The 13315-nt window shown below is 49.7% G+C and overlaps 1 protein-coding gene across 2 annotated transcripts in view; it reads right to left on the reverse strand.

Annotated features, from left to right (window-relative positions):
• Positions 1–698: 698 nt before the first annotated feature.
• Positions 699–13315, reverse strand: part of LOC310836457 (carboxyl-terminal PDZ ligand of neuronal nitric oxide synthase protein-like) — a 50417-nt gene continuing 37800 nt past the window's right edge. For both annotated transcript variants that reach the window (XM_083721773.1, XM_083721774.1), the window contains 5 exons: positions 12857–13008; positions 10277–10444; positions 9323–9488; positions 7751–8096; positions 699–5431 (listed from right to left, as the gene is read on the reverse strand). In XM_083721773.1, coding sequence (XP_083577899.1) covers positions 4969–5431; positions 7751–8096; positions 9323–9488; positions 10277–10444; positions 12857–13008 — 1295 coding nt within the window. In that variant the 3' untranslated portion in view covers positions 699–4968. The remainder of the gene's footprint in view (positions 5432–7750; positions 8097–9322; positions 9489–10276; positions 10445–12856; positions 13009–13315) is intronic.

Genomic DNA, 13315 nt, shown 5'->3' on the forward strand with positions numbered 1-13315 from the left:
TTTTTAAAGCCCGCCCAGCACTGCTGAACCTGTTGCATGAGGCTGGCTTAATGTATTTTCAGTATCCCTCCTAGAATATTATTCATGAAATCGTTTTTAAAAAGTGTTTTGAGCTGATGTTCAGCCTCTGGAACAGGTTTTTGGGAACCAGACCCGAGACTCTTCTGTCCGTACTATCATGTAGCCTCCAAGGCAGCTGGAGCTCTGTTCTGGTGTAGTGGTTAGGGCATGCTGGAATAGGGTCTGGGAGACCAGGGTTCAAATCTCGACTCAGCAATGTAGCTCACTTGGTTGACCTTGAGGGCCAATCACTGCCTTTCATCACAGCGTTGTCGTGAAGATTAATTGAGGGGAGAAAACCATGTCTGCCACCTTGAGCTCTCTGGAGAGAAAAGGTAGGCCATATATGTAATAAATAAAAAAATAAAAAAGGGGAGATGAACAAACACTCCAACTGGATTTTATGATGGGAGGGGGGGCCCATTGGACGAATGACAGAACATGGGTTTTGTTTTTTGAGAAATTAATGCATCAGGAACCAAAGTGACCCCCCTTCTACCTCCCCCCGAGAGAAAACTTAAATATGTCAATGGCCTTGTTAAGATGAAGAATCCGTCTGTGTGAAATGGGTGGAAAACAGGCAAAAACCACCTCTCCCCCCCCCCTCGCCGCACCAGAAAGAACACGCTGACAAACTGTAAGGAGAAAGAAATCTGTAATTATACTCATGGTCCCAACAACATTGAACTCTTTACACAATAAATTCAAACTTTCTCTCTCTCTCGAAGTCTTCAACAACAATTTACAGGATAACACTTGGAATTAAAACGAACCTGGACTCCTCTGCTCTCAAGTAGGCTTTAAATTATGACAGAATTTCTGTCCCCCCACCCACAGAAAAGCCCCTGACTCAAACCTCTGGCCCAACATTTTGGCCCTGGCAAGAAAACTGTGGCAGATCATTCAAGCTGGCAGCTCCGGCACTCTGCACATGCTTCTGCAACCTCCCCTGCAGGTTGTTCCCGAGATTTTTATTTCAAGTGAAGCTTGGCTGTTTGAATGAAGCGAGGATTCCAGTGTGGACTGGGAAATGTAAGCCGTAAAGAACAAACGTTTTGTGGGGAGGAGACTATAAGATACATCCTACATGAGTCTTTCTTAACCTGGTAGCCTCCAGATGTCCTAGACTACAGCTCCCAGGTTGCAAAAGAGAGTCCTGCATTTTGCAAAAAACCTGATTATTTCAAACAGGTGGTTGTTGCTGTTTTTTTAACCACTGGGTTTCCATTCTCTGTGCTAACTTGGAAATAGCTTTGAGAGAAACTCTGTGGCTTTTGGCTCGGAGGCTCCTATAGATGATAAAAGAAAGCAAGATATGGACACCTTTCTCTCCTCCATGTGCACCACGCTGAGGTCCGTGCGTGTCAGCTGTTTAGTTTCTCGCTATGCAACACTGTGACAAAAGAAATCAGCACCATCAGTGGAACTTCAGCCTGCCTTGCAGCAGATTCTCACTCAGCACATTGCACATGGCCAGAAATATCCAAGTATGAAACACACACATGGTCCCATCGATTGTTAAGGGCACACACAAACAATGAAAAGTGACATTTCTCTTCCAAACACACGGAACCGGCCAACTGAAGCTGTTCTGCACGTGCAGTGACTTGCCTGGGTGCTCACTCGTCATGCCTTTATTTTTTTAGTACATCTACCTGCAGGAGGAACGCAGGTGGCGCTGTGGGTTAAACCACAGAGCCTAGGACTTGCCGATCAGAAGGTCGGCGGTTCGAATCCCCGCAATGACGGGGTGAGCTCCCGTTGCTCTTTCCCTGCTCCTGCCAACCTAGCAGTTTGAAAGCACATCAAAGTGCAAGTAGATAAATAAGTACCGCTCCGGCAGGAAGGTAAACGGCGTTTCCATGCGCTGCTCTGGTTCGCCAGAAGCGGCTTTGTCATGCTGGCCACATGACCCGGAAGCTGTACGCCGGCTCCCTCGGCCAATAAAGCGAGATGAGCGCCGCAACCCCAGAGTCGGCCACGACTGGACTTAATGGTCAGGGGTCCCTTTACCTTTACCCGCAGGAAGCAGGATTCTCACCCTGCCACCCTGCTGAATATTCAACTGGCTAAACGTAGCTGTGCCTTTTTGAAAGCAGCCTGATCAGCACATGCATTGGCAAGCAAGTGTTAAAATCTCTGTGCTGCCAAGATTTCTGCATGTGTGAAAAAAATGTACACAAGAGCATTCCCACCCTCCAACCAGGGTGGTTAGGAACTCTAATTGCCCTTTGAACCTGCCCCTTGATGACTTGTTTAGCGATAGTTGACGGGCAATGGCCACAATTTCCAGTGGTGCTCTGCTCTGGTGACCACCCTAGGCTACTTGGCCTCTGCGGGGCCTGTTCTACCTGTGCAGAGGGTTGCTAGGCAACCCAGACATGGATGCCCATTGTCTCTCTCTTTCTCTCTCTCTCTCCCCTGAATTACGACCAACAATACATCCCTTCACCCCAAATCAACCTTCTAAACACATTCCTAACCTGCCTCGTTTAACTGTGCATTTGGCCCCCAAAGGAGGTGCACTACATACCCCTCCCCTCTGGGTCCCCCCAGCTATGGGACACACCTTTTAATGGCACCCTGGGATAAAAGCCCACAAGGCGCTCCATCCACATCACCAATTCCTTTCCTTTTCAGATCCCTTTCGAAATACGGCTCCTCTGCTTGTGTGAACCAACCTTCAAGGCCCTCGTGCAAAGGAGTGAGAATCACAAACCGGGGGTGCCTTTGTTCACTAGTGGGTGGCAGCTCTGAGGGTCCTGAAAGTTTGGGGGTGGCGGGAAAATGCCCCTGATATGGTGAAAGCCGCCTCCTCAGCACCACTTGAGCTTGCTTGGCTGACGTGCTTCACACTCGCTCCCGTGACACGTGCTGACCTGGGGCAGCCTTCAGTGGCTGATGCATCTAATGGCGCCACTGGCATCATGACACCCCCACTGAGCATTCAGGCCTCCCGACGTCTCCTGAGCCCACCTCTTGCAATTGGCTTGCTGACCACTTCTCCTGACTGCATTCCCACCTGGCCCCAAATTTAACTCTCCCTCTTCTCAAACTCATCCTTTCAGCAAACTGCTCCTGGTCCTCCTCCACTCTCGCTCTCTCTGTGACCAAACATTACAGTTTCCATCCTCTCTTGCATGGCTGATGAGTTTTGTTTCTGAAACAAAAACAACCCATTTCCACCCTTCTGAGCATCCCCTGAGGGGAGGAGACAGCTGTGCCCCCTCCTCTGGATGACCCACAGCCCCCAATTTCCAGCTTTCGCTTCATAAGAAAGACTACGTTTGCAGCATTCACAGAACCTGATGGATGAGGTAAAATGTACAGGCATGGGCCTTCTCTATTTTTCTCTTTTGGATAAACCAGCCTGGTCCCCAATTCCAGTGTTTTACTTTGCACAGATGGCCTTGGGGGGGGGGGGGAATCTCGTTCGACGCCCCTGTGAGCGTGCAGTATGATGCGTGGCAGAACAAGTTGCCAACAGTGAGACCCTCTGGGGATGGGTCTACTCGGAGTAAAACTTCGCTGTCCACCACTCAAGCATGCGCTGGAATTGGCTTTCTGCACTCTCTTACTCTTGTGCCTCCAACTCAGCGCAAAACTGTTCGGATTTCACCAATTTTAATAATAATTTATTATTTATACCCCACCCATCTGGCTGGGTTTCCCCAGCCACTCTGGGCGGCTCCCAACCAAATTAATAATAATAATAAAGTGATAAAACATCAGACATTAAAAACTCCCCTAAACAGGGCTGCCTTCAGGTGTCTTCTAAAAATCAGATAGCTGTTTATTTCCTTGACATCTGATGGGAGGGCGTTCCACAGGGTGGGTGCCACTACCGAGAAGGAATAGGAAAACAGAAATGATAATAACTACCTCAGGATCTAGGAAACACCAATATGCTGAATTTCTCCAGCCTCAGAATAAAATAAAACTGAAAGGAGCATCTGTGCCACTAAACTCCTGCTGAAGGAAGGGATGGTCTGCAGGTGGGGGAAATTAGGGGGGGGGGGTCTGAAGGGTGGCTCTCCTTCATTCAGGCGCAAACTTCCTGCACCTTCAGCATCCCACCCCCGCCCCCCGGATGTTAGAGGTAAGGTGTTTGGAAGACATCACCACAGCTCCTCTCTGGCCTAACAGCCGACGCCTGGTCTGGAAATGGCCGCCAAGATGCTCTTGAACTGGTTCCCACAGGGGCGTCCAAGATGGGGCTTCTTGACCCTCTCGACCAGGAAGGGGGCTGGACTTCTAATATCAAGTGACTTCAAAATACTGGACTAATCTCACCTGTGTGCATCCCTCTCATTCCCGGGGAGACTTCTGGAAGTGACCATTCGGATAACCACCACCCACCCTGCTCAGGTGCTAACCTTGCCTCACAACGCCGAATGCTACAGGCCACCCACGACCTCCCTCTCCCTACCTCTTTTGCCCCCCCAAAACTGCAAGCAGCTTTTCTTGACTGGGGGGACAATCTGTGGCACACAGTCTAGATTTAAGCCAGTCGTGCCGAGCTCTTTCCCTGGGGCACAGAGACTGAGGATCTTGCGCCTGGTTTTTTACTGGTGCTTGTACCCTGGGTGACACGAGGTCCTTAGGTGTTCCTCCATTCCAGGTCAGCCAGTTTGTCAAGACGTCTGGTCATTTCCTGGTGTCTGTTGAGGACCTCTGCTTGTGTGGAAGACAAAGGCAGGAGACCCTCCCAACTCGCTTCTTTTGGAGACCACACGACTTCTGGCTCAAAGTCTCCCACTTTTGCTCTTACGGAACTGCCAGCCTCCACTGGTGGCCATTTCAGAGACTCCCCCCTGGCGCCGCAGCACCCTACAAGCCACCTCTAACCCCCCCAATCTGTGCCTGGCAACCAGTGCAAGCTAATAGCTTGCTCCCCAAGTGCATGGTTTATGCACGAGCAATGCAGGCCCCTGATGTGTCCAGCTCGTCCTCCGAGAGACTGATGCGCAAACAGGTTTCATTGCCGGCAGAGGAGAGGAAAGGACGCCGGAGAGACAAGCTGCCATCCAGATCCCTAGAGGGGCCTTTCTCAGGTCGTCCCAAGGTCCCTTTTGCCGGGGGTGCCTGTCCACCCTCCCCAGCCCGCTCCTGGCTTAGGGCCACCTGGTTTTCGGCACGGCCGCAAGTGTGACCTCTTCCCAGCGTCCTGGGCTCAGACTCCAAGCTGGCCAGGGAGAAGATGGTGATGCTGGTGAGTGTGGAGGTGCTGTGGCCGGGCCCAGAGGTGGTGGTGCTGGTGGCTGCTGCTGTGGTGTCCGTCTCTGCTTCTAGGCTGGGCGAGGTGGTTTTGCTTGACCTCCTCCGCAGGGTTGGAGGGGGTGGGTTCAGCTTGGGGATGAGGGGCTGCAACCTGTCAAACAGAGAAGGGATGGGTGGCTTTCAAAGGCTTTTCGTGACTTTGCACACTGCCCTGATGTTCGGCAGAGAAATAATTCTACAAATAAATAAGTCTATGTTGTGAACGACCCTGTGATCTTTGGATAAAGGGCATTGTACAAACTTAATAAGGAATAAAATAGAATAAAAATAATATATACCGTATTTTTCCGTGTATAAGATGCCCCCATGGGGGGCCTCCAAATTAAGAAAACACCCCTCAACACTACCTGTGTATAAGACGAGCCCCAATTTTAAACCTAATTTTTTGTTAAAAAAACACCCCTAGTCTTATACATGGAAAAATACGGTATATTTTATTTGTATTCCCCTATTCATTTTAAAAATATAGATATATCAGAGCAGTTCACAACAACTATAGATAAAATCATACAATAAAAATCATGTAAGAATGCTAAGATCAGAAATCAGCCAACTACTGTGGAACGATGTATTCTTAATTACCTGTACAGGCCAAGTTTTCAGCAGGCATTTAAAAGTTGAATCAGAAAGCGCTTGCTGAATCTCTAGTGGCAGAGTGTTCCACAGGGCTGGGCTGATGGACACCAAAGGCTCGGTTTCATGTTGTTGTCAAATTAGCCTCACCAATTGAGGTAATGACCAGCAATGCTCCTGCTGATGATCTGAGTGATCAAGCTGGGATGTAAGGGTTCAGGTGCTCTCTAGGTACGCTGGACCCAAGTTGTCCAGGGCTTTGTGAATTAATAGAAGGGCCTTGACCCTGAGCCAGAAGCAGACGGGCAGCCAGTGCAGATGCCTCAACAAGGGGGCCACACATTGTTGGCCAGGTGACCCCACCAGCAATCTGCCCACCTCACTCTGCAGTCGCTGGAGCTTCAGAACCAGACCCAAGGGCAGCCCCACGCAGAGCGCAGTGCAGCAGTGCAGCCTCGAGGTTTTTTTAAATTGGAGGTGCTGCCCAGGAATTGACCCAGGGACATTCTGCATGCAAAGCAGCTGTTCCACCCTTGAGTAGCAGCCCCTTCCCTGGCTTGCCTGTAGTGAGATTTGAGTAGCAGCCCCCACAACTTTGCAATTCTAGCAAACAGTAATTGGGTGTCACCTTGGGACAACACACCTCTCCCACAGCAAACCACGTTTTGCTTTCTCCATTACTAAACCAGCATACAGTATGAGCGCTTACTGCATGCAATTAACTTGAGCAACTTTAACCTTGCATGGTTGAAAGCCCCCAGTCGAAACTGCACAAATTAACTGCACACAGGGCAGAGAGCTTTAAAACTCTTTTTGCATTCTTTCCCCCAGTGTGGAAAGAGATTTTAAGCAAGATCTCACAAGAGCACCCAGAGCCTGAGCAGGACTTGACCGGTAAGCAAGGCAGAGAGCGTAATTGTGCAAGATGGGATCGTCCTGTGTTGAGAAAGGGGTTTTTCCTGGCTGGGATGTGTCCTCAAATTGGGATGGTGCCTCTCACCTGCCTGGATAGGTAGAGAAATGGGGCAGGTGGGAGCATAGGAATCTCTGGCTGTGATGAAGCTGCATTTGTAGGGTTCTGTGTGAAGGGGTCAGCCACATCCATGGCTCCACCCATTTCGGCCTCTGGCCATGTGGCCCCTTGAAAGCTGCTCAGGAGGAAACGTGGCCCTTGGGCTGAGAAAAGTCCCCCCCCCCAGCCATCTGTGAGCAAAACAGTTGACCACATACAGGTGAAACTCGAAAAATTAGAATATCATGGAAAAGTTCCTTGATTTCCGGAATTCAACTTAAAAGGTGAAACTAATATATGAGATAGACTTGTGACATGCAAAGCAAGATATGTCAAGCCTATATTTGCTATAATTGTGATGATCATGGCCTACAGCTGGTGAAAACCCCAAATTAACCATCTCAGAAAATTAGAATATTCAAGGAAATCAGCAAAACAAGGATTGCAAATCGAGCAAGATTGGACCTCTGAGAAGTAGAAGCACACCTCGCTTTGCATGTCATGAGTCGATCTCATATGTTAGTTCCACCTTTGAAGTTGAATTACTGAGAGAAATGAACTTTTCCACGATATTCTAATTTTTCGAGTTTCACTTGTAGATGACCTTGGAGATACCTCCAGTTCTGATTCTATGAGAGCAGACCAATGGGTGTGACAGCGTCATTGGCACTGGCACAACAGCTGTGAAACTGCAAAAATCTGCATGTATGGCAGCCCACCCCCCTTTCCCACCACACAGTGCTAAGAACCAAGCTGTGCAATTTGCCTTGCATGGGCCCAGACATAGGTTGATTATGAGCAACACTATGAGCAAGACTTCCCTACCTCTCCTCCTGTGCCGGAGTGCCCAGGTTGCTACTCTTCTGCTGGCCGGTTCTTCCCAGCACCGCACAGTCTGCGGCCTCAGACCCCTCCACGCTGCGGAGGCCGTCTGGCCCCTCCAGGACTGCCAGGTGCTCCTCGCTCTCTGCCCAGTGGCTCAGCTGGCTTCCCTTCTCCAGGTTGGACAGATTCAGGTAAGACTCGCAAGCACTGCCCATCTGTGCCACAGGGCTGCCCAGGACGCTGGCCGGTGTCGAGGTGGATGGCAGGTTGATTTCAAGGCTGTAGTGGTTCTTCAAGTTGAGGGAGAGCGACTGAGCCAGCGTCAGGTTCTGCAGGGATCGGTCAACTAAAAGCAAGGGGGAGGGAATGGTAGATAGGTAATAACACAAGGATGGAGAGTCCGTGCCTGCGGTCTGAGACCAAAGGCTTCCCACAGAGGCTCCTGGGAAGCCCCCAAGCTGTGGGTGCAGGCCAATAGCCCTCCCTGGCCCTGTTTTATGCCCCCAGTATCTGGTATTTGAAGGGAGCCGGGTGGCGCTGTGGGTTAAACCACAGAGCCTAGGACTTGCCAATCAGAAGGTCGGTGGTTCGAATCCCCACGACGGGGTGAGCTCCCGTTGCTCGGTCCCTGCTCCTGCCAACTTAGCAGTTCGAAAGCACGTCAAAGTGCAAGTAGATCAATAGGTACCACTCCGGTGGAAAGGTAAACGGTGTTTCCGTGCGCTGCTCTGGTTTGCCAGAAGTGGTTTAGTCATGCTGGCCATGTGACCCGGAAGCTGTACGCTGGCTCCCTCGGCCAATAAAGCGAGATGAGCGCTGCAACCCGAGTCGGCCACGACTGGACCTAATGGTCAGGGGTCCCTTTACCTTTTTCTGGTATTCAGTCGCAAACTGCCTCTGCGCCTGGAGGCTCCATCTATTCATCAGGATAAAGGTAAAGGGTAAGGAGACCCCTAACCATTAGGTCCAGTCGTGACCGACTCTGGGGTTGGGGTGCTCATCTCACTTTACTGGCCAAGGGAGCCGGCATACAACTTCCGGGAGCCGGCGTACAGCTCACCCCGTGGTGGGGATTCAAACCGGCGACCTTCTGATCAGCAAGTCCTAGGCTCTGTGGTTTAACCCACAGCGCCCCTCGCGTCCCATCCATCAGGATATAAAGCCCTTTATTTGATAGACTTCGCAAAGCCACACCAGCCACGGAGCACATCTGCTGCTGTAATTCTGCACTGCATTGCAGCAGTGCTGTGGCAAATTCAGAAGCTCAGGGTCCCTTCATGGCAGTCGCAGCCATGCCCCGCACAGCCACCCTATTTCTCAGACTATACAACTTTCTAAGGTTATACAACCCTTTTATAGTAATTATACAATGGCAATAATTGGGTACCTTCTGGTGTTGCAAACTTACTTTACAAACCGTTTTAATTTTATTGAGCCTAACCTACCTGGCAGGGTTGCTAGGAGGATAATGCAGAGAGAGGGAGGATCAGGTGTATGACTGGGCACCAGAGAGAGGACCTTGAGTGACCCTCCATGGAGACACGCCCCCTCCAGACTACTCCGGTCTCTCACCTGGATGTCGTAGATGCACCTTGATCTCTAGTTCCTTGAGCTGCCTCACTAGCAAGGAGACGTGCTGGAGGAGGTCGCGGTTGGTCATCAGGAGCTGCCGGACACGGACCTGAGCTTCAACCCGGGCTGTGGTTTCGGCTGACAGCTGGTCTTTCAGTAGCTGCACCTGCCGGGAGGTGGGGTGGGGACACAATGAGAGGGTCTCATGAGCTGAGAGGGCTGAGTGAAGTCACCAGGGGCCCTGCTGGATCAGGCCAATGCATCCTTTGAGCCCGACTCTCTGCTTCTAACAGTGGTCAGCTAGAGGTATCACTGGGCAACCCATACGCAGGCAGACGACAGACATTCTCTGCTGCTTTTGCCTCCAGTTCAGAGAAACTATGAACACAGAGTTTCCAACTAGGCATTGTGACAACTATCAATAAAGTTCTCCTCCACAGTGGATTTGTCAGAGGCGCGTTGGTTTTGGTTTCCTTTCCTTTTCAGCCATCTATCATATTTTATCCCCTTTATTATATTATAAATATATGCATATATGCATACTCACACACACACAAACACTTACATGCTGTTGCAAGCAGAGTTTGCTTTCAAGCTCCCAAAACCCATTCTTCTGCACTGCTTTTATTCTATTTAAATTGCTTTTTAACTATTTGCATTTTGCATGATTTTAGCTTTTTACCTGAATTGCTTTAATTTGTGTGAGTCACCTGGCGAAAAGCCAGGATGTAAATACAACAACAACATCCTACATGGGGCATTTTGGGGAAGAAGTTAGTTGCGCTCTCTCTCTCTCTCTCTCTCTCTCTCACACACACACACACACACACACACACACACACACACAGAGTAATGCAGAAGAGGAATGGGGAATGGCGTGGGTGGTGACCTGCTGAAAACTGCGTCAAAGAAAGTGCAGTCAGGTGGTTGCCAGACAGGTAGGGGCATAATTACCTGAGCTGCAGCCACCTGCGTCTGCTGCTGCTGCTGGAGGAGTTGGTGCTGGAGGAGCTGGAGGCAGTGCTGGGAGGCCAGCGGGGTCACTGAGGCGGAGGAGCTGGGGCTTGCAGGACTGCCCAGCGGCTGTGCGGTGGAAGGGCGGAGTGACCCGGTCTCATTTTCCTGGAATCCAGCATGCGGCAAAAAGGAGGGGACAATCAGGAACCCCCTCCACACCTTCCCTTCTACAACACATATTCGTGCCACACAAAGAGAACTGCTGGCTGCCCAAGCGATTTGCAGCTCCTCCACATATTTCTTGCAGAATGTCATGACGCGAAGCCTTTTTAAAAATACTTTGTTCTCTCTGCCTGGAGTAGTTCTGCTGATTATTGTGAACGGTTGTCAAAAGATTAGATAAAAAGTGCTGAACAAAAGGAAGAGGAGTGTACTCAAGTGTAGGACGAGCTCCTGACAACCAGCACTCCTGTTTCGGTAGTAGTCATTACCCGAGACAACAAATTATCCCTGATTTTTGTGAATTTATACAATTATCGTCTGCACAAAATGGATTGTTTATTTATGTAGCTTGCATACAGCCCTTCTTCCAAGGATCTCAGGACAGCTCGCAGCAAAAAAATCACAAGATAAAAATATGAAACACATAATAAGAATAAGAACGAAACAGACCAATAACCCCACCCCCTCCCCCATTTAAAAGGATATGGAATGTTAATCAGCCCAAGAGGGACACTTCACCTGGCGCCTAAAGGTGCATATTGAAGGCACCAGCTGAGCCTCCCTGGGGGAGCATTCCACAAATGGGGAACCCCTTGCTGACAATAAGAACATAATGTGCTTATTGTTACAGTTTGAACTTCTATGAACAAATGAAAAAAACAAAACCCCACCTTGTATAGATTTTAAAAATAAAATCCCATCTCTGCTCTAGGTTTGGCCCCTAGCCCCAAATGTTTGTAGAGGTGGAGGGCAGGAGTGGTGCCCCCACGTTTGGCTTCTGCCTCACTAAGAAAGTGTGGGCTAGGGGGCTAATCATCTTGACTTCACAGACACCTTAAATCAGTGCTCCCCAAACATTTTGGGACCACCTCTCCCTGGGTTCCATAAACTCATCCCTAGTACACCCAGTGCTGCAGCTAAGAGGGGGAAAGGCTAGATGGGTTTTTGCCCCAGGTGAAGCCCCCAGAGGGGTGCCACTGAGGCTCCCAGCCTGGGTATGTATGTACGCAAATGTGCATTGGTGTGTGTATGCCAAACGGGGTCTTTGACCTGGGTGAAATAAAGCCATTTTCACCTCTGCCAGGACCCCCTACATTACCCTGCAAATAGCCTTATTCAGAGTAGAAGTTTGCACGGTCCACTAAGGACGACAGCAACACTATAAAACTCGTAACAGTAACAATTGCACATTTATCCAAAATCCAGCTGAACCTGTTTACAGTGGTACCTCTAGTTGCGGGCACAAACCGCTCGCACCCCAAAAAGTCCACAACTGGAGCAGCGCTTCTGCACAAGCACAGAGTGAGATAGAGCACTTCTGCATATGTGCAAAGTATGCAAAATGCTTCTGTGCATGTGCAAAGAGCGCAGAACACTTCTGTGCATGCACAGTTTTTTCAGTGGTCTAATCTCAAAGTCTCTTAAACTTAAGCCAAGAAAGAGTATTCTCTATAAGATTGAATATCAATATAAGTATCAAGACTTTGAGATTAGACCACTGAAGAAGCCCGGAAAACTATCTTGGGAGTGTGCTGCCTGCAAGCCCCAGTTAAAGGGCCCCATCGGGGGCAAACAGCGGCCTTTTGATTCCTTGGACTGCCAGGGTGAAACAGGTGGAAAACGCCGGCACCCTGTCTCTACAACTCTACTAGCATCTCTCGGTATTGTGAATATCACCGAACTTACCTTTTGTTGGTATCTTCATGAACTTATCTAAAAGACTGGGTTAAGCATTTGAAAAATCTATTGAAACCAGAGGTTATAGGCTGGGTAGTTCGCAAGCCTTTGTGGCTTTCTTTAATGTTTTGTATATTTCTCAGAAGGTTGATAAAGTACCGTATTTTTCGCTCTATGATGCACCTAGTTTTTAGTGGAGGGAAACAAGAAACAAGAAAGTGACGCAAAGCCTCCAGAGCGAAGAGGGAGGAGCGCTCCCTCTTTGCTCAAGAGGCTTTGCGTGGCTATCCCTGAAGCCAGGAGAGCAAGAGAGATGTTCTTGCTTCAGCGAGAGCTGCACAGCCTGCATTTGCTCCATAAGATGCACACACATTTCCCCTTACTTTTTAGGAGGGAAAAAGTGCGTCTTATACAGCGAAAAATACGGTATGTATAATTATTCTGTGCATATTAATCGCCAACATGTTGCATGAGTTGCACAACTTCCATCAGCAGCACAGGTTGCATTTTTCTAGCATGAAGTGGCGCATGGCCAGCTTGGTCCAGCCACTCTTTTTCGGCCTAATCTACCTTGCAGGGGTGGCTGAGAGGGCAGGACACAGTTGCAAAGTGGAGGTACCTGTTCATGCTCTTCTGGGCCTCCCCAGAGGAGAAAAAAACATTGCATTGGGCTCTTACCTGGCTGCTCCTGTCCTTCAGAATCATCCCAGATTGTGGGACCCCTAGGTTGGGCGCGGCCAAGCGCAGCTCACAGGCTCCAAAGTCAGGTGCAAACGCTCCCTCAGGGCCATTTTCTTCGTCAGCCATTGCTGCCCCAGCCAGCTGGAAACCTTGGAAGTGACACAACAACAGAGAGCAGAGGGGGTTACCCTCCCAAAGGCGAAGGAGCCCATCCTGCAGGGGGGGGGAGGGGGCTGCCTTGCAAACCTGGGAGAGTGTTGCCTTGAAGGTGGCCCCCGATTTCAACCTCATGCAGGAACTCCTTTATCAACTCAGCCAAGAGTTGGCACCATGGTGTTTCCTGCTTCCAGGCACATTTAGACAGGTGTTGACCTTACTGGGGCTTCTGTGTTGCAAGGAGAACGTCAGCAATGTCTGGGCAACACGATGACCATGTACATACGTGATAGACAATCT

Source organism: Podarcis gaigeae (assembly GCF_964106915.1).
Source record: "Podarcis gaigeae genome assembly, chromosome: Z".
In the NCBI taxonomy this organism is placed as follows: domain Eukaryota; kingdom Metazoa; phylum Chordata; class Lepidosauria; order Squamata; family Lacertidae; genus Podarcis; species Podarcis gaigeae.